The sequence below is a fragment of the Sceloporus undulatus genome, chromosome 2, assembly GCF_019175285.1.
Source record: "Sceloporus undulatus isolate JIND9_A2432 ecotype Alabama chromosome 2, SceUnd_v1.1, whole genome shotgun sequence".
Classification (NCBI taxonomy): domain Eukaryota; kingdom Metazoa; phylum Chordata; class Lepidosauria; order Squamata; family Phrynosomatidae; genus Sceloporus; species Sceloporus undulatus.
Window position 1 is genome coordinate 184,620,345 of NC_056523.1, and position 26,571 is coordinate 184,646,915.

At 41.7% G+C, this 26,571-nt stretch overlaps 2 protein-coding genes across 2 annotated transcripts in view; both read left to right on the top strand.

Annotated features, from left to right (window-relative positions):
- The first annotated feature begins 1,913 nt into the window (after positions 1-1,913).
- Positions 1,914-5,231, top strand: NXNL1 (nucleoredoxin like 1). The gene is made up of 2 exons (XM_042447622.1): positions 1,914-2,239; positions 4,934-5,231. Exons 1-2 carry the CDS (start codon positions 1,914-1,916, stop codon positions 5,229-5,231), a joined length of 624 nt encoding a protein of 207 aa, XP_042303556.1.
- A 5,629-nt stretch (positions 5,232-10,860) lies between these two features.
- LOC121922578 (GEM interacting protein) overlaps positions 10,861-26,571 on the top strand; it is a 104,432-nt gene continuing 88,721 nt past the window's right edge. Inside the window, exons 1-2 of the mRNA XM_042452185.1 lie at positions 10,861-10,983; positions 25,387-25,527. Coding sequence (XP_042308119.1) covers positions 10,878-10,983; positions 25,387-25,527 — 247 coding nt within the window. The 5' untranslated portion in view covers positions 10,861-10,877. The remainder of the gene's footprint in view (positions 10,984-25,386; positions 25,528-26,571) is intronic.

The following is a 26,571-nucleotide window of genomic DNA, read 5'->3' on the forward strand; positions in this document are numbered from 1 at the left end:
TTGGCTATATCTGCCCTGTTTTACATTTGTGAAATGTTGGAGGGTATGCTCTGCCCATTTATTAAGATCATTAGCAGAAATCAACATAGGTTTCTAGGGAACAGGGATTCTTTTTGGTACCCAGGATCTGGAACTTAAGTAGAGTCCACCTTGGCCCCTTTCTGGCGGGCTTATCCACTGGACTCCATATAAAAGGTTATGGTGATTGCTTCACTCCTGACTATGATTGTTGACTATTGATGAATTGATGAATTGTTATTTTAGAGAACTAATAGGAATGTCGGTTAATTCAGTATTAGTGTTTTATTGATAGTATTTGTATTATTGTATCATTTTTGTATCATTTTTACTGATGTAATCCCGCCTTGATCCTTGGGAGAGGCAGGAAATATAAATAAACATTATTATTATTATTATTATTATTATTATTATTATTTCCAGAGGCCTTCAACTGCAGTGACAAAATAAGTTTGGCTTTTCAGGATCTGCTTTTATCCCCCCTGTTGATGGCATGTTTTTGTTTTACCTCTCCTAGTCGTAGCTTTACTTTTAGCTGCTTGGTCTTGTGTTTTATGTGCTGTTTCATTTTTTATGGCTGCTTTTATATGGTTATTGTTGTTTTATTGATGGATTAGCTGTCTTAGGCACTTTACGAAAAGGCAGGGTAGATGCACTTTTTTTATCAATAGATTTATTTATTTGGCAAGTGTGCAACAGGTTGCTCCTGTCCATTTAAGAAAGACGGTGCAGGGGGGAAAATGAAGAATTACTCTTTTCTGTTTCACAAGGATCACTGCCTGGCCAGCAAGCTGTCATCAAAATAAATAGATTCCTGGGAAGCAATGCATTGGTCATATTATCTCCCAAGGGCTACTTTAAGAAGATTAAAGCACTGGATATTTTTTCTATTAATAGGTAGAGCTGTTATAGCCATCAGGAAAGGTTATTTGCCCCAGAGTGCTAAACTATAGCCGCAAGGGAGGCATTACCATTGGCCACTGAATTGGATGGGTCTTTCTGAAGCAGTGTGAGGACTCACCATTTCCTCTCAGGCACAAAGGAGTTTTCAAGGTGAGCAAAATCTGAACTGGATCTAAACATGATTGCTTATTCATTTCTTAAGGACACTGTGGGTCCTTGTCCTTGGGAGAAAGCTGCCTAACATCTGCCAGATACATTAAATCTGACCATAGCTCTTAAGTATATAAACTAGATTTCATGTTCCTAACACCCTTCTATGCCTGTAGTAATGATTTGTTATTGTTGATGTTGTTGGTTATGATAACACTGGAGTTTAGCCAAAGCCCGGCCTAACCTGAAATGCCTTATTTATCTAGCTCTTCAGGGAGTGTTGGCTCCAATGTTGCTGGGGTAGCAAATCTCCTCTGGCCTTCAGTTTGAACTTTAAAGGAGCTGTCCAAGGTTCTGGTCCTAAAACAGATCCAACATTTGGAGTGTGGGTCTGAATTTTAAAGCAACCATACAAAACGGTGAACTTATTTCAGGTTCAGTTCCTTGGATAGTTCCTTTGCAGTTCAGACTGAAAGCCAGAGCAGATTTACCATCCCTGAAGTCAGAGCCAACAGAAGCCACTGACTTCAGAGGAAACCTTGTTGTAAACTGGGTATTGTTTGTCAGTGGTGTGCATGTGTGAAGTACTGCCTAGTGCACCCCTATCCCATTGATTCCCCAAATTTTCTAATACAAATGTATTTTTCTAATCTCTAAGGTAAGAGGTTGAATATGTGCTTTAGTCCATTGTTAAATTAAAAATAATAATTCTATAACCGAGTAGTAAAATTACTTTAAAAATCTGATGGTGTTAATGTCTTATTCCTCAGTGCTCAAAACTGGTACGTGGTGTTGGTCTCTCCTAAGAATGGTCCTTTTGGCCTCATGGCTTACCTGTAGCCATGGCTGCCCTCTTTATCAACAAGATGCTGATTGTGAACAATAAGGATAGCGATGAGTTGGAACTGGAACGTGAACTCAACCGTGCGCTGGAGAACAAAGTCATGCTCCTGTATTTTGGCTCCAGCGAGTGTCCTGAATGCAAGGAGTTTTCACCCATCCTGAAGGAATTTTTTGTGAGGCTCACAGATGAATTTTATGTGGAGAGGGCCTCCCAGCTGGTCCTGGTCTATGTGTCACTGGACGAGACTGAGGAGAAGCAAGAAAAGTTTCTGAAAACGATGCCCAAGAGGTGGTTGTTTTTACCCTTTCATGATGAGTTCAAGAGGTAAGAATTCTGCAGTTTAACCAGAGCAATGCTCTGGTTCTGAATAAGGGGTCATTTGCCCATATGCTTAATTTGCATGGTTTACTGACAACTTTTCAACCTGTCATTGTAGCTATAACTTTAACAACAACTGTATGTGTGGCTATGAGCAGCTGCTATTTCTTTACATGGCTGGAGAAAATGTCACATGAATGAAAAGATGCTGTCAAAAGCAAACGTACCTTAAAACTGGGAGAGATCTTAAGAGTTATCAAGTCTACACTCCCTGTTCAATGCAGGATACAAGTACAGCATGTATGTCCAGCCTTTGTTTAAACACCTCCAACAAAGGAGCATCCATGAGAGCAGGCCAAGCCATTTCCCCTCAGGCCTCAATTCCTAGAAAGAAGCTGCCAACACAGCAGAAGAAAGGTTAGCTCAGTGCGGCTGGGATACTTAAAGAACTGTGCTCAGAAATAGGAGACAGAACTAATTCTGAAGTGACTTGCTCCTGTGGTGGAGTAGGTAGCAAAATCATGGAGTCATGATGATCAATCGTGGTTTTTATTACCTTTATGTGATTGATTACCCCTCCCTCCATTTATTAGGTTATATGTTCAGTATGTAGTGAGATCTTGTAGCACCTTTGAGACTAACTGAAATAAAGAAGTTGGTATGTTGTTTCTTTTGTAATAAAATCACTGGGCTGAAGCATACAACACTATATTGTTGTTCTCTGCCTTCACGTTCTTTCTCACTTATGGTGACCCTATCATGGGATTTTCTGAGTAAGCTTTGTTTGGAAGAGATTTACCATTATCTGCCCCTGAGGTTGAGAGAATGTGACTTGCCAAAGCTCACCCAGTGGATTTCCATGGGTGAGCATGGATTTGAACCCAGGTTCCTGAGTCCTAATCCAACATTCAGATGACTACACCACACTGGCTCTCATCCCTGTATTTCAGTGTTTCCTGAACTCCGATCCTCCAGATATTTTAGACTTCAGCTCCCAGAATTCCTGACAGTCAAGCTGGCTAGGGCTTCTGTGGGTTCAAGTTCAAAACTCCAGAAGGATCAAAGTTTGAGAACCACTTCTGTATTACATTGTGGCATATGTGCCATTTTAACTTTTTAAAATATAATTTTCACACTTACAGTTTATAAGCATGCAGATGATTGTTTATAACAAATAAATAGGCCGTCTCTGTCAATTGCACATTTGTCACCCACAGCTGATGAAATAAAAGAGAGCACCTTATCAGTTTCAAAACTCATTGTAGATTAGCATTCAAGAACAAATGGAACAAGTCGTAGTAGATGAGAGGCAGACAGTGTGTTCAAAGATGACAGTCGTGTATCCACTCATCCAGGACTGGGTGCCATTGAACCCTATGCAAAATACTCCCAAATACCTTTTGTTTGTTGTTGCTATTTGGTCTCTGGCCTTGTGGCTGGGAGATTCTGTGAGTTTTATTTTTAAAAAGTAACATTTGTAATTTCTGCTATGGAAATGTACATAGGATTACTATGTGACATGTTGAAAATGATTGAATACAATCATTGTTGTCTATAGTATAAACAGTGGTACCTTGGTATCCGCTAGCATTTGGTTCCAGAACCCCCCATGGATACCAAAATCCGTGGATGCTCAAGTCCCATTATATACAATGCCATAGTAAAGTGGTGCCCCTTTTATAAAACGCAAAATCAAGATTTGCTTTTTGGATTTTTAAAAAACATTTTCAAGCCATGGATACTTGAATCCATGGATGCAAAATCAGTAGATAAGGAGAGCCAATTGTACATGCTTATTTATTTCTTTGCTTCTGTTATTATTTTTGATGGAGTGAGCACTCTTCAAAACAATGCATTATGCTCAGCATGGGGCTGCTACTGACAAGAACATCTTTCTACTCAGTTCCCTCCAGGTCACAGGGCTGACCTGATGTGCCTTTTCCTGCCCCATTTCATTGGCTGCTGCTTCTGGAGGCAGGAAATGCATAATATGATGATATCACAACACTAAGTAAGCTAACCTACTCGCTGAAAGTGGGAGGAGAAGAGGCAGATCCAGACATAGAGGTACCAGAGTAGGCTGCATCTTCATGTTTAGTACAATGTTCAGTTACACCCAGATATAGTAGTTGGACAGAGGAAATGAGCAATCATCAGGCAGCAATGAAATTTGCCTCAGAAAGCTTTCCAGAAAAAGGCTCCAATTCTTCCAAGGAAAATTAATCTTCTAGTCAAAATCTCTGCAAGCTGGGTCCTTCCAGGTCTATCACCCTGCCCAATTCACAAAATTTAAGGGAAGTATCAGACATGGAAGTTTGCTGTTGGTATATTTCTGGTGATTTCCTGGTGCTCCTTCCTCTTGTTTCTAACCAGAGAAATGTATTTATGGAAAGATAAGACAGCGGCAGTGAGTTTTAAGTGGTAGTTCTGAGATCCACTCATCTGGAAGCACTGTTTTCTATATCACGTGAACCCAGGTGGAGTAGTAAATTGAGTGTAGGGAGATCCAAGGTCTGCTCTCTGCTCAGCCCTGAAACCCACTGGGTGACTTTGCGTCAGTATCTTTCCCTTTGCCTCACATGGTTGTTGCAAGGATAATACAACAGGTTAGATGAGGAAAGCCATGATGTATATCACATTGAGCCCATAGCAGAAAAGCTGGGGTATAAATGTAACTAACAAATAAACAACTTTTTCTAGGGAGCTGGAATTGAGATTTTCTGTGAAGACCCCTCCAGTAGTGGTAGTGCTGAAGCCAAATGGAGACATCATCACTGCAAATGCTGTAGAGGAGATCAGGCAGGCTGGCCCAGCTTGCTTCAAGAACTGGCAGGAGGCAGCCGATCTGGTGGAGAGGAACTTCCAGTTGCCAGAGGACTTTGACCCTGTGACTTTGAGGAGCATCACTGATCCCATCCGCCGATTCAAGTACAAAGTGGCAAAGGACAAAAAGAGAAAGATAGGCAAAGATGAGTCTGAGGCTGATGGGTTCTCCTGATGGTATATTTCTTCCCTATGGAACTCTCTCCATAGCTAAGCTAGACCATTCCCAATACACAAGCTGTGATCAGAAATATGTGTTATGACATACCATAGCTGCACAGCAATTGTCATTAAGTGGAGATACCAGTCTTCAAAAAGTCTAATCATGTGTCTAGCTCTCATGTCTATGAAAACACTCTTGCAAGTGTGTCAGTGATGTTTAACTGATATTTAGTATACCAAGGGATCTTGTAGCACCTTTGAGACAAACTGAAAAAGAAGAAGCTGGTAGCATGAGCTTTCATAGACTTGAGCCTACTTCCTCAGATGCATGGAGCAGAGTGGGGAGTCCAGGGACAGACTTATATAAGTAGGCTGTGTCTGAGAATGTCAATTGAAATTAAAATTTTTGTGAGTATAGAGATGAGGTGACAAGTTCCATTTTAACAATGGTCATTGGAAGACAAAGGCAGGAGGAAGGATGTTGCCTAAAGCCAAGGAGAGCAGATAACCATATGAATGAGTATAGGAAAATAGTGTGGAAACGAAAGAGGAAATGTGACGAATGGGTCAAGGGAGCCCTCATGAGGCTGGGAAGTTAGATAGTGTTATAATGTGTGAAGTGTGCCAGGAAAACAGGCCTGTGGATACATTCCAATACCGCCATTTTTCTTTCCAATCTTCCTTTGCAGTTCTTTTGTTCAAGGACCACTGTTCTTTCAGTTGGTCTCAAAGGAGCTACAAGAGCCCTTGGCATATTGATTTTCCAGATTAATATAGCTATGGAACTGATTTCGTAAAGCTTCAGAAACTGGGAGGTGCATGAGTGTAAATAGGGGTGTTCAGTGAGGGTTTTTTTTTTTTACTGTACACTGTTAGTACTGAGTATGCCACCTTGCCCCTCCCCTGTGAACTGCAGAAACCAAGCAAAATGAATAAAAATACACAAATGTACTTTTTGGCACACTTTATACAGGTCAGGTATGCATGCTGCCCTTGATACCTCTCCATACTGCATCGTATCTTTTTAGATTGTAAGCCTGAGGGCAGGGAACCGTCTAATTAAAAGATTGTATGTACAGCGCTGTGTAAATTTACAGCACTTTATAAATAAAGGTTAATAATAATAATAATAATAATAATAATAATAATAAAGACAAGCTCAACTACAATTTGAACCAGATTAGCAGACACTAGGTACAGGAGCTCTTCTATTTTATTCCTCACAAAAATATGCATTTTAAATGCATTCTCTCTTTGAATACTCTAAAACAGTACAGCTGAAAGTGGTGGACCATGACCCAGCGCCCGTCTGCAAGCCATCAGCTGCCAGTCTGTGGCGAGATGCCAGGAAACTTTGCAAATACAATAATACTATGACATAAATATGGTATTTATTCCTGGCACATGGGGGGGGGGGGGGAGGGAGAGAAATTGCTGGGCTGCTCTTTCTTTCAGATAGCTTGAGAAGCATTGCTCTAAAACATATTTTATTCTAATATAATATTTATGCAGTATGTTGTTTGCTTTCAAGTTGTTTCTGACTTATGGTGACCCTAAGGCGACCCTATCATGGGGTTTTCTTGGCAAGTTTCTTCTTCATTGCCATTCTCTGAAGCTGAGAGACTGTGACTTACCCAAAGTCACCCAGTAGGTTTCCATGGCCCAGTGGAGATTTGAATCCTGGTCTCGGGGGTCATTGTCCAGTGCGCGGTCCACTACACCACTGCGCTGGCTCTCTGATGTAACATTATCCTCATCATTTATACCCACATGATCACATGTACACACACACACACACAAAAAAAAAACACCCGAATGGCTCAGTATTATATTTAGAATCACCAACTTCTGAACCTGAAATAGTAGTCTGATCTGTGTAGCTATTAGCAGGGGAGCAATATTAGGAGGGAAAAGGAGGGTGCATATCCAACAATTTGCCCACCTAGCAAAAGAATGAGACTGCCTGTTCTGACAAGTAGTAATTCTCCCCAAATCCTCCTGTGAGCCTTTTATCTGAGGATGCCAGGGGCTGAACTTACCATGTGCTGCAGTGACAACAGACATTCTACCACTCAGCTAGGGTAAGAACATAACTTGGTTAAGTTTTTTAAACTGTCCTATCACTGACAGTGAGGCAGGATATAAATAAAAGTTTTATTTTTATTTTATTTTATTTTGGCAAATCATGGCTCCCCCGAAAAGGTAACTTATCCATGCTCTATGTAACAGCACTTTCTTTCTCCCCTCTTCCTTGGCCTTCCTGCGTGAAATGTGAAAACCTACTGATTTGTTCCATATTTTGAGAGACCAGGAGCAAGCGAGGCTGGGTTAGGACCTTATCACGCACATTTTTGCTCCCGATCTGTGCGCGGGCAGGGGACACATGTGGCCGAATGAAAACGCATTTTATCACATGCCATACTGTCCTCAAGGCCATTGCTCAGTGCTAAGCCGTCCCTCATCAGGGCTCAGGTGCGTGAATTTTGAAAAACAGAAGCTTTCCAGCAAAGCAAAATCGCATGGCTGAGCCCTGATCAGGGTTGGCTTAGTGCTGGGTGATGGCATGGGACTGCCTTGAGGACAGTATGGCATGCAATAACATGCATTTTCACTTGGCCATGCATGGCCCCTGCCTGTGCCCACATCAGGAGCAAAAGTGTGTGAGATAAGGTCCTTAGTCTCAAGCTAGTTGGCAAAGTTTGTATTATCTTCCATGCTCTAAAGGTGGAGCTATACTATAGAAATAAGGCAATTTGACACCACTTTAAGTAGTCGCATCCTATGGAATCTTGGGATTTGTAGTTTTACAAAATTTTTAGCCATCTTTGCCAAAGACTGCTGGTGCCTCACAAAACTACAGTTCCCAAGATTCTGCAGGACAGAGCCATGACAGTTAAAGTGGTGTCAAACTGCATTATATCTACAGTGTATATGCAGCCTAAATACCCCCCCCCTTTTTTTTTTTAAATGAAGATTGCAATGTCGGGTTTTTTGGGGGATGTTTTTTGTGTGTGCTCAAACTACCTCTACTCCTGTGTCTTTAATTGTGGGCTGAGCATGCAAAATTACTGTATATATTCATGTATAAGTCTAGAAATTTTATCCAAAACTGACCCCAAAAACCTGGGTTGACTTATTCATGGGTCAATGTAAGTACTGTACTTTAACTCTTATTTTTAAAAAGCAACCATCCTGTTGTCAAAGGCAAGAGCACAATCTATCATAGAAGCACTGATCTCCCCCTCCATTCTGTCATCCATCCAGTCTTTAGTATGAGCAGTTGTGCCTGAGAGAATTTTCTAAGTTCTTTGGCATTGTTTTCCTTTCCTCCATCCATTAGATCCTTTATTACATGCCCCTACGTTTTACCCTTGACTTATCCATGGGCCATATCAAAATCCATAATTTTGGCCCCAAAAGCTGCCCTCGACTTAAGGTATACATGAAGTCGACTTATAGTTCAAATATTAAAAAACCAAGTCTAACTAATGAGGGAGCCAGTGTGGTGTAGTGGTTTGAGTATCGGACTGTCACTCCGGAGACCATGGTTCAATTCCCAGCTTGTCCATGAAACATACTGGGTGACCTTGGGCATGTCATATGCTTTCAGACTCAGGAGAAGGCAATGGCAAACCTTCTCTGAACAAATCTTGCCAAGAAAACTCCACAATAGGTTTGCCTTAGGGTCACCATAAGCTGGAAACTACTTGATGGCACACTACAACTAGGTAATGAAGAACAAACACATAATGAAAGAGACTGAAAGGTGGTACTGTACTTTTGCCCTGAGATTCTTCCCTCTTGTCCTGAGCATTGGCGTCACTAGGGTTGGCATCTCCTGGTGCAGTAATTCATGGTGTCACCCTCCATTCAGAATCTTTAGCAATGTTTTCTGTACTAATGTTACTCATTAATCATAATTCCTGCATATCACGGATTGTAATGATAATAGTTGTGACATAAAACAACTAGGATAATTAAAATTAATACTTTTAAATTACAATATCACATGCACAGCCTAAATGCATTTATTAATACATAGTTTCATGTAGTGAAAATTTGGTAAAAGATGATGTTTTTAAAGAAAGTTTAAAAAGAATAAAATTTAATTAAAACAAAACAAAACCCTGGGGCCTCTTCTTTCACCTTCCACTGAGTCTTAGCCCATGCACACCAGCATTTTAATGGGACACAGGTGAATGCCACAGCCCATTTCTGCCAAAAAAAACCCAAACAAAACACAACCAGATGTTTGAGGAGCAGTGGTGTCACCCCTCTTTAGGGTGTCACCTGGTGCAGTCTGTTCCCCTGCACCCTCCTAATGACACTACTAGTCCTGAGGGCCAAGAAGGGGGTTCCGCCTCTGAGACTCAAGACTATTGATTTGGGGATGCTATCACAGCCTAAGGGGGTCAAGGGCGAGGAAAGATTTGAACAAGGAAACTTCCTCATTCCCAACTTGATGATGATGATGATGATTTTCCTATATCCCACCTTTCCCCCAATATTGGTTTCATAGCTACTTCCATGTTTTTCCCATTGTCATCCTACATTTCTGCTTGTTCAATGGCTCTTCAAATGATCTATGACCACCAATGAGGAAGGCTCTTGTTTCACTGAACTGAGTCCTTAGTCCCTCAGGTAGGAAACAGTTAATAAGGGAGAGTAAGGTAGGAGGGTTGGCTTCCTTGTGTCTTGAGTAGAGAGCGAGAGTCACTGTAGGAAGAAGCCTCTGATTTCATCACTCTTACCAAAGGAATGTGGAAAATCTGCACTGCCAGAGACTCTTGTGCCTGTAACCTGCATGGCTCATCCATTCCTCACGGACAAGCCGACGTGTACTGACACTTCTGGGTCTAGTCTTTGGACGGAATCTGGACCATGAGAACAAAGTGCTTCCAGTGTCTCTGGGGTTCAGCTTTGCAAAGGGGAGGTAAGGGCTTGGTTCTCCAGTGGTGATCTATAGTGTTTGAGACTCCTTACACCAGACCTGATTTCTCAATTGAGGGCACACCTCAGCTCAACAACTTCTGAAGGAACTCTGCAGAGAGGAATTTTCAGATTCCTGTCTTTATGAGTAGGTTCCCCCCTCCCCCCACCATCTCTCTGTTGGAAAATGTAGGCCTGTGTCTGGCACTTTGATCTGTCCTTCACAAAACTGCCAGGCGACTTCACTCATCCTCTTCTACTGAAGTCTGTTTAATGACTCTCCTTCCTGAACCACTCCTGAGAAATCAACCTGACTCCCGAAGCGTGAAGGCTCTTCTGCCACTCTGCCTTGACAGATGCTGAAATATTGGCAGAATTGCTAGACTTGTGGAAAGCAACAGAGATGTGCCTACAGAAAATGAGGATGATGGACCTCCAAGGAAAACTATGCTGAAGATATGGCTACTGGGGAAATAATTGGATGTACGTCTTCCGCCAAAGGCTAAAACCATAGAGGTTCAATAAAGGCAAAGGCCAGTGAATATCCTACAAGTGAAGAGTGGTGGCTGATACAATCTCAGAGAAGATGAGCATCACCAGGGACCAAAATGACCCCAGCTGCCTTTGCTATGGCCGAGAGTCACCTCTGGGCAATGAGTTCATAGCCAATGAGTCTGGGTTCCTGAGTGCTGTTTGGACTTCCATACAGCTATCTGCCTGTGGAGAAGGCATGGGATGTGTTGAGACCTGTCCTAACCAGCTGTTCCAAGTCACCAGGCACCTAAGAGACATTGACGAAAAGTTCCAGAGTTTCCGGGAACTTTTCCAAAGAGTTGGTAAGTTCAGGAAGCAGTTTCATTTGCTTGTTTATTGATTTATTCGTGTCCCATCATTTTTTATTTTGTCTCAATCAGCTTTATTACCTTATGACAACCCTGTGCAGTGAGTTAAGAAAGGAATGTATAAATCTTTCCGTTCTGTGCATCTTTTATTTACCCATAATTCCTTTCTACTACTGCATTAATCTGTGCATTTCATTTTTAAAAAATCCTCTCAAAATATTGAAATGCGTATCTTTCTCCCAAGATAGGTATTTAAACCAGAGCTTGGAAAGTTGTTGTAAAAAAAGAATAAATAAATACATTTGCATTTCGTAAACATTAATAAAATTGCCATATTGGCCATTACTGGATACTTATGAGTAATATGTTGATCATATATTTATTTTTAATTACTTTTAATTATTATTCTTTCACTACCACTCTCCCCAAAAGAATAGAAAGATAGCCAAAAATGACCAAGGATCCTCTCAAAGGACCATTTAAATGTTTCTGAAGTAACTACAGTACAGCCAAAATGGTGTAGTGGTTTGAGCACTGGACTATAACTCTGGACAGCAAGTTTCAAACCCCACTGGTGCCTCTGGGCAAGTTATAGTCTCTCAACTTCAGAGGATGGCAATAGCAAACCCCCTCTGAATAAACTTGCCAAGAAAATTCTGTGATCGGTTCACCTTAAGGTTCCCATAAGTTGAAATGACTTGAAGGCGCACAACAACAACCGTAAGCAACTACTAAATTAATATTAATTACATTAATCATTGTTAATGTTATTTGGAAGTAACTGGTTGCTAAAATAGTAACATTACAGGCAATGTCAACATATGAAACATATTAAATGTATATTTTCACTAAAAGGCATATTTTATTACATTTATGTTTCCAAAATCAGCGTTGAAACATTCAGAAAATGGATGAATAGTTAAATTCTGACACACACATCAGTCCAGGAAGTGCGGATCAGGTCATTCTGTCTAGGAATTCACAAAGATCAAATTCCGAAAACATCCCTAGATTTTTTGTTGTTGTCAATCTCAACCCATGGCAACCCTTCTGATGAAACACTTCCACGACCCCCTGTCCTTCATTGCTCTGCTTAGTTCCTGTATGCTCATACCCATGACCTCCTTAATAGAGTCCATCCATCCAGCATGTGGCCTTCCTCTCTTTCTACTTCCCTCCACTCTTCCTAGCATAATTGTTTTCCCATTGAGTCTTGCCTTCTCATGATGTGTCCAAAGTACGACAGCCTCAGTTGGATCATCTTGGCTTCCAGGCAGATTTCTGGCTTAATCTGCTCTAGGATTCATTTGTTTATCTTTTTAGCTATCTGCGAGATCCTCAGCACTCTTCTCCAGCAACACATGAAATGAATTGATTTTCTCCCTATCTTCTTTCTTGACTGTCCAGCTTTCACATCCATACGTGGTAATAGGGAGTACAATGGCTTTCATGATTCTAACTTTTGTGCTCAGTTGCATATCTTTCCATTTTAGGATCTTTTCTAATTCTTTCATAGCCACTCTCCCCATTCTTAATCTTCTTCTGATTTTCTGGCTGCAACTTCATTTCTATCAGTGTTTAATCCCAGGTATGAGAACTCTTTTACTATTTCTATTTTCTCATTGTCTAGTTTGAATTTATTTTAGTTCTCCATTGTCATTATTTTTGTTTTCTTTATGTTCACCAGTAAGCCTGCCTTTGTACTTTCTTCCTTGATCTTCCTTTGTAATTGTTTCAGGTCTGTGAGGTTTTCTGCTAGTGCTATGATGTCATCTACATATTTTAGATTATTGATATTCTTTCCTCCTATCTTCATTCCTCCTTTTTCTGTGTCCAGGCCTGCTGCTTTTCATATAATATGTTCTGTATACAAGTTGAATAGATAGGTTGAAAGTATGCAGCCTTGCCTGATCCTTTTGCTAAATGAGAAACATTCTGTTTCTCTGTGTTCTGTTCTGACAGTAGCCTCTTGTCCTAAGGACAGCTTTCTCATCAGGACTATATGATGTGGTGACACTCCCATGTCTTTAAGGTTGTTCCATAGCCTTTCTATGCAGTCAAAGGCTTTATTATAGTCTACAAAACACATGCTGGTTTTCTTTTGGAATTTCCTGGTGCGCTCCATTAGCATTGTATGTTTGCAATATGGTCCTTAGTGCCTCTTCCTTTCCTGAACCCAGCTTGGACCTCTGGGATTTCTCTCTCAATGTATTGTTAGAGTCTATGCTGCAGAATTTTGGGCACGATTTTGCTTGCATGGAAAATTAGTGCTACAATCCTATAATTGCTGCAGTCTCATATGTCTCTTTTATTTGTGGATGGGGATGTACATTGATCGTTTCCATTCTTCAGAGAAATAGAAGACAACAACAAAAAGAGAAGAATGAGAGACCTATTCCACAAAATCTGGGAAATCAAAAGAAAGTTCAAGCCAGGACCAGGATGATTTGTGACAATAAAAATAACATAATTCAAGGAAGGAATAAAAAGGCATTGCATATAATACACAGAAGAGTTATATAAAAGAGATAATAAAATAAAGGACACATGGAATGAAGAGCCATATGAAGATGAACCCCAAATTCTAAAAAGCGAGGTGGAAGCTGCAATAAGAGAAATGGTGAAAAACAAATCAGCAGGAACAGATGTTATTCCAATTGAACTGCTGCAATCCCCAGGTTAAACTAAGTTAAGAGTCTGGGAGGTTATTTTCCCAAGGCTTCTGGGGTTTTTAATGAGTTCTGACCCTTCTATTATGTATTATGTGGTAATCACTTCAGTACACCAATGTTGTAGGGCAGTATTGGGAGCCCCTTCCCTGGCACTCCCCCTGGGGCCCCAGCCATTCCCCTTCCTTGGATGACAAAGCTCAGTGTGTCACATCATCTGTCCTGCTCCCTTAAAACTAGCCTATTGCCCTCAGGTGTGATGGGAGAGGGTAACCAGTTGCCTGTGTTCCTATATTGTTCTTGCTTCACGCATCAAAATGCCTTGGGCCTGTTTCACTTACATACTCTCCAACTGTCTCCGTTTGGCAAGGACAGTTCTGATTAATCCTCTGTCATCATACTTTTTCAGCTTTTAAAAAGTTCCAGTTTCTCTCCCTCCCTGCATTTCCCCCCTTTGTGCTCAGCTTACTTCAGCAGCTGCAAACTGAATTCAAAGTGCAAAAGCAGTTTTAGCTCAGCAGAGGGGAGATGAGAAGCATAGGAAGAATCTTGCCCTTCCTACTAGGCCCAAGCAAAAGCAAATTTCTGTAGCCTCTCCTAGCTTGTGTTTTCTTCCTCATTAAAAATATATATTTTGCCATCTTGATCAGTCTCTCATGTGGTTTTCTTTCACATATCTTGGAGGGTAGACATTTATGATTCCTATAGTCAGATCCAAGACTGTAGCCACTATACCATGCTGTCATTCTCACTAAAACATTAAAAATCCATTTAAATTGTTCATAAGAATTATTCACCCATTTAAATTGTTTATAAGGATTATTTGTCCAAATGCAGAAAAGATAGTGGCTCTATAGTGTACTTGTGCGACCTCTTTCAGGTAGTGGGATTGTGTATTTGAATAACTTGCCTTGCCCTTCCTGAGCCATCATAATTGGAAGTTAAAATACACGTGCAAGGTTTTGCATTAAATTGAATGATGTCCAGTTAAACAGATAAAAAGGTAATGACTGTGAACCAACATAGACTTAAGTGCACTTAACCTAATTGAGACGAATAGGCTTACATGCACTTAAGGTGGGCTGTGGCCAATTGATGTAATAACTTGCAATCCTCTTGTGCAAGGGCAGTCAAAGTGCAGTCTCCAAATAGTGTTATACAAATAGACTGGAACTCCCAGCAAACCTCATCACTGGTCATCTTTGTCAGGGAAGATGGGAGTTGCAATCCAACTGTATTTGGAAATCTGCCATTTGCATACCCATGGTGTTACATCCCAAATCAGGAATTTTGGCTGTTCGTAATTCATATCCCCCCCACCTGACTTTTCTTGTTTCAGATATGCTGACTTTCTGCAATTAGTAGAATAGCAGCATGGTGTAGTGGTTTGGGTGTTGGACTATGACTCTGGAGACCAAGGTTGAATTCCCAGACCAGCCATGAAACCCACGGAGTAACTTGGGCAAGTCACATGCTCTCATCCTCAGGGGAAGGCAATGGCAAACCTCCTCTGAACAAATCTTGCCAAGAAAACCCCATGATAGGGTTGCCTTAGGGTCACCAAAAGTCAGAAAGGATTTGAAAGCACCCAATAACAACAACATATTATGGACAAATGTTTTTTCATTTTATTTGCAGAGGGACAGTTCTATGTTCCCATCACATAAACAGACAGCATGATGCTAAGAAAATGAAAAACAGGTTGATGATCAGTGGCAACATGCATACCAGGAGAAACATATGCATGCAATAAATTAGACTTCTCCCCACCCTCCCAGGGATTTACCACATGAGCCCTGTTCTCACAGCAATTGCATCAGTTAAAAAAAAAAAAAAGGAAACATACTACATTCAGAGCCGCTATATTGCACATTTTCGGAATGACGTAACTGGAGCTGTTGCCGCCATTGCATTCTCTTCCTGAGACCCCTTTAACCCTCCTCCCTGCCTTATGTCCTACCTAGCAGGCCTTTCTGTATTTTTATTTTGTTCTATTTTTATTTTTAAAAAACTCACACAATTCCAGAGCTCTACTACAGTGTCATAAGTTTTTAAAAAAAGTTTTTTAAAGAAAGAAAAGAAACAGGAGAAAAAATAAAGGGAATTGGGCTGCTTGGTAATAATAAGGGGGAGAGGAGGAGAGACTGATACCACAAGACTGCTGATAAGGCGATTGCCCCAGCAATGACATTTTCTACCTGGGGACTTGTACTATTGAAAGCTCATTGATGGGTTTCCACTTTCAATGGAAAGGGATGCCCTAATTGTGGTTGAGGGGATGCAGCAGCTATGGGACAGAGGTGGTGGCGTGTGATAAGTAGCACCAAAGTTGCTTTCATCAGAGTATAATCACAGTTTAAAAGCAATGTGTATTAATCTTATTATTTGTCTGTTGTTGCTGTGCACCTTCAAATCATTTCCAATTTATGGCAACCCTAAGGCAACCCTTCATGAGATTTTCTTGGCAAGATTTGTTCAGAAGGGGTTTGCCATTGCCTTCCTCTGAGTGGGAAACACTCTGAAAGTGTGTTTAAGGTAACCCAGTGGGTTTACATGGCCGAACCAGGATTCAATCTGTGGTGTCCAGAGTCATAGCCCAAGACTAAAACTACTGTACTATGCCACGCTGGATCTCCTTATTTGCAGACCTTGAATCCAGAGGAAATTCTAGAATTACAGAGGGAATTCTACTGTCTTCTGCTTCGACTTCCCCACCCCAGTTTTTCCCCAGCTCTACCTTTCTACAAAAAACAGTTAAGGAGGGAAAGTCAAAGTAGCTGCACAGGGGGATCTTTCACATTACATATTTATAGCACAGAATCTTGAGATTTGCAGTTTAGAGGTATTAAGAATAAGAATAAGGTACAGTATTAAGAATCCTCAGCTAGGGAGCTTCTCTGGTGCCTCCAACCAAATTACAAACTGCAATCCCTAGGATGCAGCCATGGCAGTTAAAGTGGAATCATAGCAGTACAACTGTATAGTCAGAAAGGGCCCAATATTTTTTGAGTGGTGGCATCCAGTGACAATGTCAGTTTGTTGTTGTTGTTGTTTGACTTGAACTTATGGCAAGCCAATGCAGGCACTTGGTCTGTAACATTGAGGGCAGTCAGCAAACCACTTTTGAATGAACCAGACTCCTAGCTGACTGCATTTTAAAGTAATATTCTGTCCAGCCAGAAATCACTTACGGCTGTGGGTTTTTTAACTACGTACTTCTAAGGCTGTGTGCTTGCTTGTATACTGAAGGTTGTTTCACAGAGGTATTTTCAGCTGGAAAGAACAGTCTTTTTTTTGTCTCCCCCCTCTAGGGTTTTGAGACATTTTAGAGGGTCAAGGGCCACATGTGTCCCACCTTAATGGCTGTAAAGGGCCTACTAGTCACAGTTCACTGTGTTGTTGTGTGTCTTCAAATAATTTCTGATCTATGGTGCTGTAAGGTGACCCTATCATGGGGTTTTCTGGGGCTGGGAGTGTGTGACCCATTGGGTTTCTATGGCTGAGTGAAAAATCAGCTCCTGATCTGCAGAATCACAATCTGACACTCAGCCACTATACCATACTGGCCTAGATATTATTAGACAATATGGAAAACTGTATCGGATGCTGCTAGAGTCTCCTTCTTTGGAAGTTTAGGCTGGGTGGCAATCTATCGGGGATGCTTTGATTGTGTCTTCCTGAATGGCAGGGCTTTGGACTGAATGGCCCTTGGTGTCTCTTCCAGGGGATTGAACAGCCCTCTTCCATTCTAAGACAATAGAAGTTGGATGCTGGCATGAAGTTGGAATTAGGCCTAAAACCCATACTGTCCAACATTTCAGATAAAAAAAGGACACCTGTAGCACAGAAGCTAGGAGAGGTTTTTGCCAGAGCCTCCTGGGAAGGGCAAGATTCTGCCCCAATTCTCTCCTCTGTTTAGTGAATGGAGTGCAAACTACTTTTGCACTTTGACCTCAGTTTGCAGCAACTGAAGTAATCTGAGTACAAAGGGGGAATGTGGGAGAAGGAGAGAGAAACTGGGACATTTCCAAAGCAGCTGAAAAAGTGGGGTGTCAGAAGGCTAATTGGGACTGCCCTGCTACATTGGGACAGTTGGAGAGTGTGCAAGCAACTCCCCTTTAGTGACAGCACTGAAGAGGATAGCTGGAAGAATTCAAAGGGTATTTCTAGAGTCTAGGTTATTATTATTATTAACCTTTATTTATAAAGCGCTGTAAATTTACACAGCGCTGTACATAAATTTTATTTTTTTTAGTCAGACGGTTCCCTGCCCTCAGGCTTACAATCTAAAAGACACGACACAAAAGGAGAAGGGAGTGGTGGTGGGGAATAGGATCAGGTCCAGCAGATCTTTTCCACCTCCGAGGCCTGGACCAAGGCAGATGGACTGGAGGAAGGGCTTGGCTTCTTGATGGATGATTAGAAGGAGGCTTCCTGGGTCGGAGAGGGGCTCACCTCTGGGAATGCTTCTCTAAACAATATAGTCTTTAATTCAGTTTTGAAACTGGGCAGAGAAGTGATGAGGTGTGCATGTGGGGGAAGAAGGTTCCAGGAGTAAGGGGCAGCAAGCGAGAAGGGACGAATTCGGGAGGGGGCAGTGGTAGTCCTACATTGTGACAGGAGACCCTGACTACCAGAGCGGAGGGTGCGAGTAGGAATGTAAGGAGAAAGAAGGTCAGATAAGTAAGGAGGGGCCAACCCATGGAGGTTTTAGATGATAGAAAGCGGTAGGCAGCTATTTTATCTTTTCACCTATAACTGGTTTTTCATGTGTGTGTTTGTATATGTAGTAAGAGGAAAAACTGGGGAAGGCAGTCGGAAAACATAGGAGGAATACAAATGGAATATGGCATTTATACTCCTGTAAAATCTTCCCTGGAAACAAACATTGTGTTTTTGTTATTAACTTCCATCAAGTCAACTTCAACTTAAGGTGATTCTATGGGTGACAGACTGCCAAGTCACTCTGTCATCAACAACCCTGCTAAGGTGTTGCAGATTTAGTGCCTTCTTCAAATTGAGTCCATCCATCTGGAGTGGTCTTCCTCTTTTCCTACTGCCTTCTACCTTACCAAGCATTATTGTCTTGTTTAGTGAGCCATGTCTTCTCATGATATGGCTAAAATACAACAGTCTCAGTTTAGCAATCTTAGGCCCGTTACAAACGGGCAGGAAAGTAAGGGCAGAGAGCGTACTAGGGTTAGAAAGGGGCGGTGCTTCCACACACCCCTAACCCTAGTGCGCGCTCCGCCTGCAAAAATGGCGGCAGCCATTCCACACGGCCGCCGCCATGAGGATGTCACGACCACGCCGCCTCTATACGGGGCGGTGCGGATGTGACGTCCTTGCTCCGCGCCAGGGCGCTTAGTGTGCCCTTAGCGCGGAGCAGGAAGGAGCTCTGTTTCGGAGCTCCTTCCTGGTTTGGTCTGCTGGGCGCAGCCTTCACACAGCTGCGCCCAGCGGACCAAAGGAGAAAGGGGCCAAGCAGCCCCTTTCTTCTCCTCCCCGCCACCGCGGGGTGTCCTTGGGGCTTGAAGCCCCAGGGACACCCCTTTTCAGGCTGCGGGGAAGCGGCCTTTTGCCGCTTCCCCACAGCCTGGAAAGCGGCGGATCGGAGCCTCAGCGTCTGCTGGTCTATCTGTTGAGGCCCCAATACACCGGGGAAAGGGGCGGGTGCAACCCGCCCCAAACAGGCGGTCTGTAACCCGCCTTAGTTTCTAAGGAGAATTCGGGCTTAATGTCCTCTAATACTCATGTATTTACCTTTTTACCAGTCCACAGTATCCATAGAACTCTTGTCCAGAAGCACATTTCAGAGTAGTTGATTTTCTTCCTCTCTGCCTTCTTCACTGTCCAGCTTTTACAACCATACATAGAGATGGGAAATATGATGATGGTATGGGCAATCCTAACTTTAATATTAAATTATATAGCTATACATTTCAGAATCTTGACTAGTTCCTTCAAGGCTGCTCTTTCAAGTCCTTCTTCGGATTTCTTGGCCACAGTCTCCATTCTGATTAATGATTTAATAATAATAATAATAATAATAATAATAATAATAATTTTATTTGTATTTCCCAAAGGATCAAATCGGGATTACAACCATAGAATAATCATACAGTAACAGTATGGTTTACACTGTAAATCAACTTATTCATGGGTAATGATAAAATCCATAATTTGACCCCCAAAAGCTGCCCTGGACTTATACATGAGGTCGATACAGTTGAGTATATACATAGAATCATAGAGTTGGAAGAGACCACAAGGGCCATCCAGACCAACCCCCTGCCATGCAGAAAATCCAAATCAAAGCATCCCTGACAGATGGCCATCCAGCCTCTGCTTAAAGACCTCCAAGGAAGGAGACTCCAGTACACTTCGAGGGAGTCTGTTCCACTGTCAAGCAGCACTTACTGACAGGAAGTTCCTCCTAATGTTGAGATGGAATCTCTTTTGCTGTAGCTTCCATCCATTGTTCCGGGTCCTGACCTCTGGAGCAGTAGAAAACAAGCTTGCTCCCTCCTCAATATGACATCCCTTCAAATATTGAAACAGGGCTATCATATCACCTCTTAACCTTCTCTTCTCCAGGCTAAACATCCCCAGCTCCCTAAGTCATTCCTCATAGGGCATGGTTTCCAGACCCTTCACCATTTTAGTTGCTCTCCTTTGGACATGCTCCAGTTTTTCAGCATCCTTTTTGAATTGTGGTGCCCAGAACTGGACTCAGTATTACAGGTGGAGCCTGACCAAAGCAGAATACAGTGGCACTATTACTTCTCTTGATCTAGACACTATACTTTTATTGATGCAGGCTAAAATTGCATTGTCCTTTTTAGCTGCTGCATTGCACTGTTCACTCATGTTCAACTTGTGGTCTACTTGGACTCCTAGGTCCCTTTCACATGTAGTTTCATTCAGCCAGGTGTCCCACATCCTATACCTGTGCATTTTATTTTTCTGCCCTAAGTGCAATATCTTACATTTCTCCGTGTTGAATTTCATTTTGTTAGCTTTGGCCCAGCTTTCTAGTCTATTCAGGACATCTTGAATTTTGATCCTGTCCTCTGGAGTATTAGCTATTCCTCCTAATCTGGTGTCATCTGCAAATTTGATAAGTATGCCCCCAATTCTGTCATCCAAGTCACTGATAAAGATGTTAAACAGCACTGGGCCCAGGACAGAACCCTGTGGGACCCCACTGGTCACTTCTCTCCAGGATGAAAAGGAGCCATTGTTGAGCACCCTTTGGGTTCGGCCAGTCAACCAATTACAAATCCATGTAACAGTTACGTTGTTTAGTCCACAACTAGCTTGTTTGCAAGAATGTCATGGGAAACCTTGTCAAAGGCCTTACTGAAATCAACATATACTATATCCACAGCATTCCCTTCATCTACCAAGCTAGTAATTTTATCAAAGAAAGAGATCAGATTTGTCTGGCATGACTTGTTTCTCTGAAACCCATGTTGACTCTTTGTGATTATGGAATTGCTTTCTAAATGTTCACAGACTCTCTGTTTAATGATCTGCTCTAGAATCTTTCCTGGTATTGATGTCAGACTAACTGGACGATAATTGTTGGGATCCCCTCCCCCCCCCTTTTTTTTTTTTTTTGAAGACAGGAATGTTTGCCCTCCTCCAGTCTGCTGGGATCTCTCCTGTTCTCCAGGAGTTTTCAAAGATTATTGCCAATGGCTCCGATATTACATTTGCCAGTTCTTTTAATACCCTTGGATGTAGTTCATCTGGTCCTGGAGACTTAAATTCATTTAGATTAACAAGGTGTTCCTCTACTATCTCTTTACTTATTCTGTGCTGAAATTCCCCTATTCTGTCCTCTGCTCCATTATCCTCAGGTTGAGCACCCTCTTCCTTTTCTGAGAAGACTGAGGCAAAGAAGGTGTTGAGTAATTCTGCCTTTCCTCTGTCCCCTGTTAGCATTTTGCCATCTTCTCCATGCAGTGGCCCATACGGTATGTTATGTTCAGTATACAAGTTAAACAGACATTGTATTTTTATTTCTACTTGCTCATGTAATGTGTTTCCCCCTTGTTGTAGAGCATCCTCACTCCTGTTTTAAATTTCCCCTTGATTTCTCAGATCTTACGAAAGAGGTCTCTTGTTTTTTTCCTTTTTTGTTGTCATCTTCTATTTCTCTGCATTGAGTATTATTGTAGTTCTCCTTGTCCCTGTGCACAAGTCATTGAACACTTTCATTGAAGGTTCTGACTCTGTTTCTGTTACCTTTTACTTTTGCATCTCATCTGTCCTTAACTGCTTGAAGAGATTAATTTGTCATCCACTGAGATTTCTCTTTCTTTTTGGCTGCAGATAGTGTCCTTTTGCATTCCTCTCTGACAATGACCCTGGATTTAACCCAGAGCTCTTCTGGCTCCTGGTCAATTAGGCATAATTGAACAAATCCATTTTTTAAAATTCCCTTTAAATTCTACCAGGATGTTCCTCAGGTTGCATCTTGACATGATGGTTGGTTTAGTTTTCTTCATTAGCATTCATCTCATTTTTTAATATTAGTTCATGTGCCATAATCTGCTCCTGATTTTGTTCTTGCAGAGAGACTGGAACTTTTCCATCTTTTGCTTCCAATTATATAGTCTATTTGAATTCTAAATCGGCTTCAGGTGATGTCCATAAATACATTTGCCTCTTTGGTTGCTTGAAGAATGTGTTTGAGATGAAGAAACTGTTGGCACCACAAATAAAAAGTTGCTTTCCTGCTTCATTTGTTGATCCTAGGCCAAATTTTTGCACACTCTTAGATTTCGCTCCGTTTTCTACTTTTGCATTCCAATCATCTATGAAAGAAGTCCTGTTTTGGTGTGTGATATTTTCTTCCAGACTCCAGGTCAGAATCTTGCAATTTCTTCTTCTGCATCTACTGCTGAAGCATAAACCTGGACTATGGTTATATTCATGGCTTTCCACTGGAGTTTTATTTATTTTATTTGTGCATTAAATCCCTTGGCTGTTTTTCATCATTATACATGCCACCTCATTTCTTCTTAGATGTTCATTTTCTGAGTAAAACACTGTGTAATTATCTGACTCAAAATGTCCCATTCCTGTCCACTTTCACTTGCTCACCCCAAGTATTGCCATGTTTATACATTCCATTTCTTGTTTTACTAGCTTCCTCTGATTAATGGTTATCACATTCCATGTTCTATAATATGTTGCGCAGCTGTGGGCTTTCCTTTTCCTCCTCTGAGCATGAGCCTTATCACACATGGGGGGTTTGCAGCTCAGATCCACAGTCACTCCTGTTCTAGCAACGCAAAACGTGATGTTTTTTCACACCAGATCTGGAGTCACTCCTGTCTAGCAATGTGAATTCATGTTAAAACATGGTTTTACCACACCTGGTTGCCTTTCCATTGCCCTTCCAAATCGAGGGGGAAGCGGAGTCAGTTCAATTCCAGACAAGTCACGTGATGCAGATTCAAACAAAGCGTAGTGAGTGCACATTGTATTACCACACCAGATGGTTCAACAATTTGAATCTGCACCCTTGTGCATGCTCAATGGGGCTCTGGACACTTTCCTCCTTCCCTGACCCCTCCTTAGCTGTCATCCTTCAAATGGCAAAATCAAGCTTTATTTTTTTGGAATTTATATTTTTTTGAATATTTTCAAGTCGGGGATGCTTGAATCTGTGGAATCTGTGTCATTGTGTCTATTGAGGAAAATATGACCTGTGCTTGATCAACCTTAAAGCATATGGGAAATAGTCACCAGATGGCGCTCAAAAACAGGATTCCTTGTCCAGCCGTCTTCAATGAGGTAACCAAATTTGCATCAACTTGCACTTGGCAGCCTGGATTTAGATTCTGTCCTCCACTTCCTTTCATCTAATTAATTTAGGCAGTCTCTGACCTTTAGTTGCATCGATTCCTATTTGGCACCGAATGGTAGCAGTAAACCTTGGAACCATTTCAGTTTTTGTCATCTTCACACTGCCTTCTATAGTTCTGGTGGAGAAGATCTAAGGGCAGGAGGAAATGGAGATAGGAAGATTACACAGCTTTCATCCTAAGAAATTATGTCGGAAGTAATACATTAAACAGACAGACTTTTGTCAAGATTCCCTGCTTTCAATATGAAATTTCATATTTTAAACCTGAATGCTGGCCGTGCTAACAGGTTTCTTTTAGTTTTGGCAAGTGTCCAACAAAACATACCCACTTTCCATAATAATAAATACTAAATGCCACTGCATGTCAGCTACCAGTCCTGTCAATAAATAAAGGCATTGCAATCAAATACTAGTTACAGAATGGGGTGTCTGTGAACTGAAGGTCCCAATGATGGGTACAACAAAGACCTTCAGTAATATCGAACATGAATAAAATATATGGGGGGGAGGGGGGGTTATGATAATACATGAAACTGAGTATCATGCTAGAAAAGGGTATATTGAATGAATGTAAACTATAAAAATAGAGCACAATAATGGTCAGAATATTTTTGCCGGTTGTAAAAATGTGTTCATGGCCTTGTCTGCACAGCATAGGATACACTGGGGGCAGCCTGGAGTAGCCTAGCCCTGGGGCTATCCTAGCCTTCCTCTGTTACCTGGGGTTCCATCACAATACCAGGTGGCTGGTCACACATGCATCCCCCCGAGCCACCCAGCTTGTCTGCTGCCTCTGAATGTTGCTTTGCTCTGAGGTCAAAATCAAGGCATCCACTGATGATCATATTTCTGAGCACCTTATTTTGACCTCAGAGCAAGCAACTGGCAGCAGCAGTTTGATGTGCCAGATGGCTCAGCGGGACATGTTTCAAACACACAGTGTCACAAAGGAGAGCTGAGGATCTTCCCAGAAGATCCAGTGTAAAAAGTAAAATATTTTAATGCACGTTAAGGGTCTAAGGCACCTAGTTCTGGTGCTGAATGTGCCGGATGTCATCGGATAGGTTCGCACCAGAACCAGTGTTTGGGCCATGTGTCATCTGGGCTCACTGCTGAGAGGACACTAGTTTATTTGCAGGCAGGGCCCTTTCCAAAAATGCCTCAGATGGTTCATCAATGATTTGAAGGTTGGTTGATATACTTTGGTTCAAGAGAGTTCACTGCCCCATTTTTCTTTTTTTCTAGATGCAAGAGCATTTCCCTATAATACAATTCACGGGTGAGAAAGGGCTGCTTAATGCCTTGTCCAATTACTCCTCCTTGCAAATGCCCCAGGTTATTTTATTTTATTTTTATATTTTTTAGCTGCCTTTTAGGAATGCAGGTTTTCAAAATCTATTTATAATCTATTCATTGTCTCCCTCCTGTTCAAACTTCAGAATGAATCAGCCTGGCTGGGAGGGAAATGGCTTCAGCCAGGAGATATGCAAGGGGAAAATATCTGTGGATTTGGGAATGAATAGCTGAAGACTCCCACACACTCCCCCCCTTTTCTTAACCTATTGGCTCATTCCTCTCTGCAAATACCTCCCTCACTGCTGCATTGTGTTATATTGGCAAACGTATATTTGGAAAGAGGCATTTGCCAAGATAATGTGTAGTTCCAGATGTACATGCATGGGATTTTGCTTGCGGGAGGCACAAACTCCCTCTGCCTTATTGTCTTTTCTACTTAGGGACAAAAACAACAAAAAGGACAATTTGGTCCGAGAAGTGAAAACAGCAAGGCCTGCATATTTGTCACTCTGTCAAATGCCAGATTTATCTGCTGTCATTTTTTTCCAGGTGCCACATTTCCAAGTCCTGTCGAAGTTAAATTGACTGACTTGCTTCAGGCCATTTCCTCCTTCCTCAGCAAGTATCCAGCCTTGAATGGCAGCCAGGCCATCCAGCCAGCCACTGCTTCGCTCATCACCTGTGTGAACGGTAAGTTTTTACGTACTGAAAATCCAACCTGAACAACACTGTCAAAGAAATTTCAGAAAATGGTTTGAGGATGGTATGAAAATACAGAGTGCTGCTGTCCCGACTCCTTGAAGAAGTAATTTTAGCAAGTGCCGTTTGTCCATTCACAGGAATGAGAACAGTCAACCCTACCACAATTAACTCATCCATACATTTATTTATACATTTACATTTCTGTCCCACTGTTTCTCCAAGGCATCCACAGCACCCTATCTGGTTCTCTACTTCCATTTTAGCCCACAAACTAAGAAAGAGTGATTGATAGAAAGTCACTCAACGTGAGCATCTTAGGCCTGACAGAGTAGCCATTTCATATCTGACAGAATTTCACAATTCAAAGCAGCACACATGTGGCCAAGCTTCAACAGAGTGTAATCAAAATGGCGAAGGATATTAATGCAGGAAGAAAAGACAAGCTGGGAGAGACTGCAGCAGTTTGCTTTTACCCCAGCCTACTGGGAAGAGCAAGATTCTGCCCCCTCCTCTCCCTTCCGCTGAGTTAATTGAATGCAAAATACTTTAAATTCAGTTTGCAGCAATTGAAGTAAGCAAAGGAAAAGTGGGTGAGGGAGAGATAAACTGATATTTTAAAAACAACTGAAAAGTGGGACAGCAGAGGATTAATCGGGACTATGCTTGCCAGATAAGGACAATTGGAGGGTATGGGGTTTGAATCTGGGTCTCCCAGATACTAGATACTAGGGCAGCGTGTTGCCCTTTAGAGACTGTTGGACTTCAGTTTCCATCATCCCTTACTTTCGCTAAGGTCAAGGGGAACTACAGTACAATATATTTTAGAGAGCTATCTTAGGGTGACACTCCATCCTCTCTGGGAGGGATAGGAACCTTGTCCTCTATGTCCCTGATCACTGTAAAAGTGGAAGGCTGTCCAATAAGAGAACTGATATGTATTTAAAGGAAGCCATAATTTTACTGTAACTATTGTACACACAATTATTATTATTATTATTATTATTATTATTATTATTATTATTATTATTATTA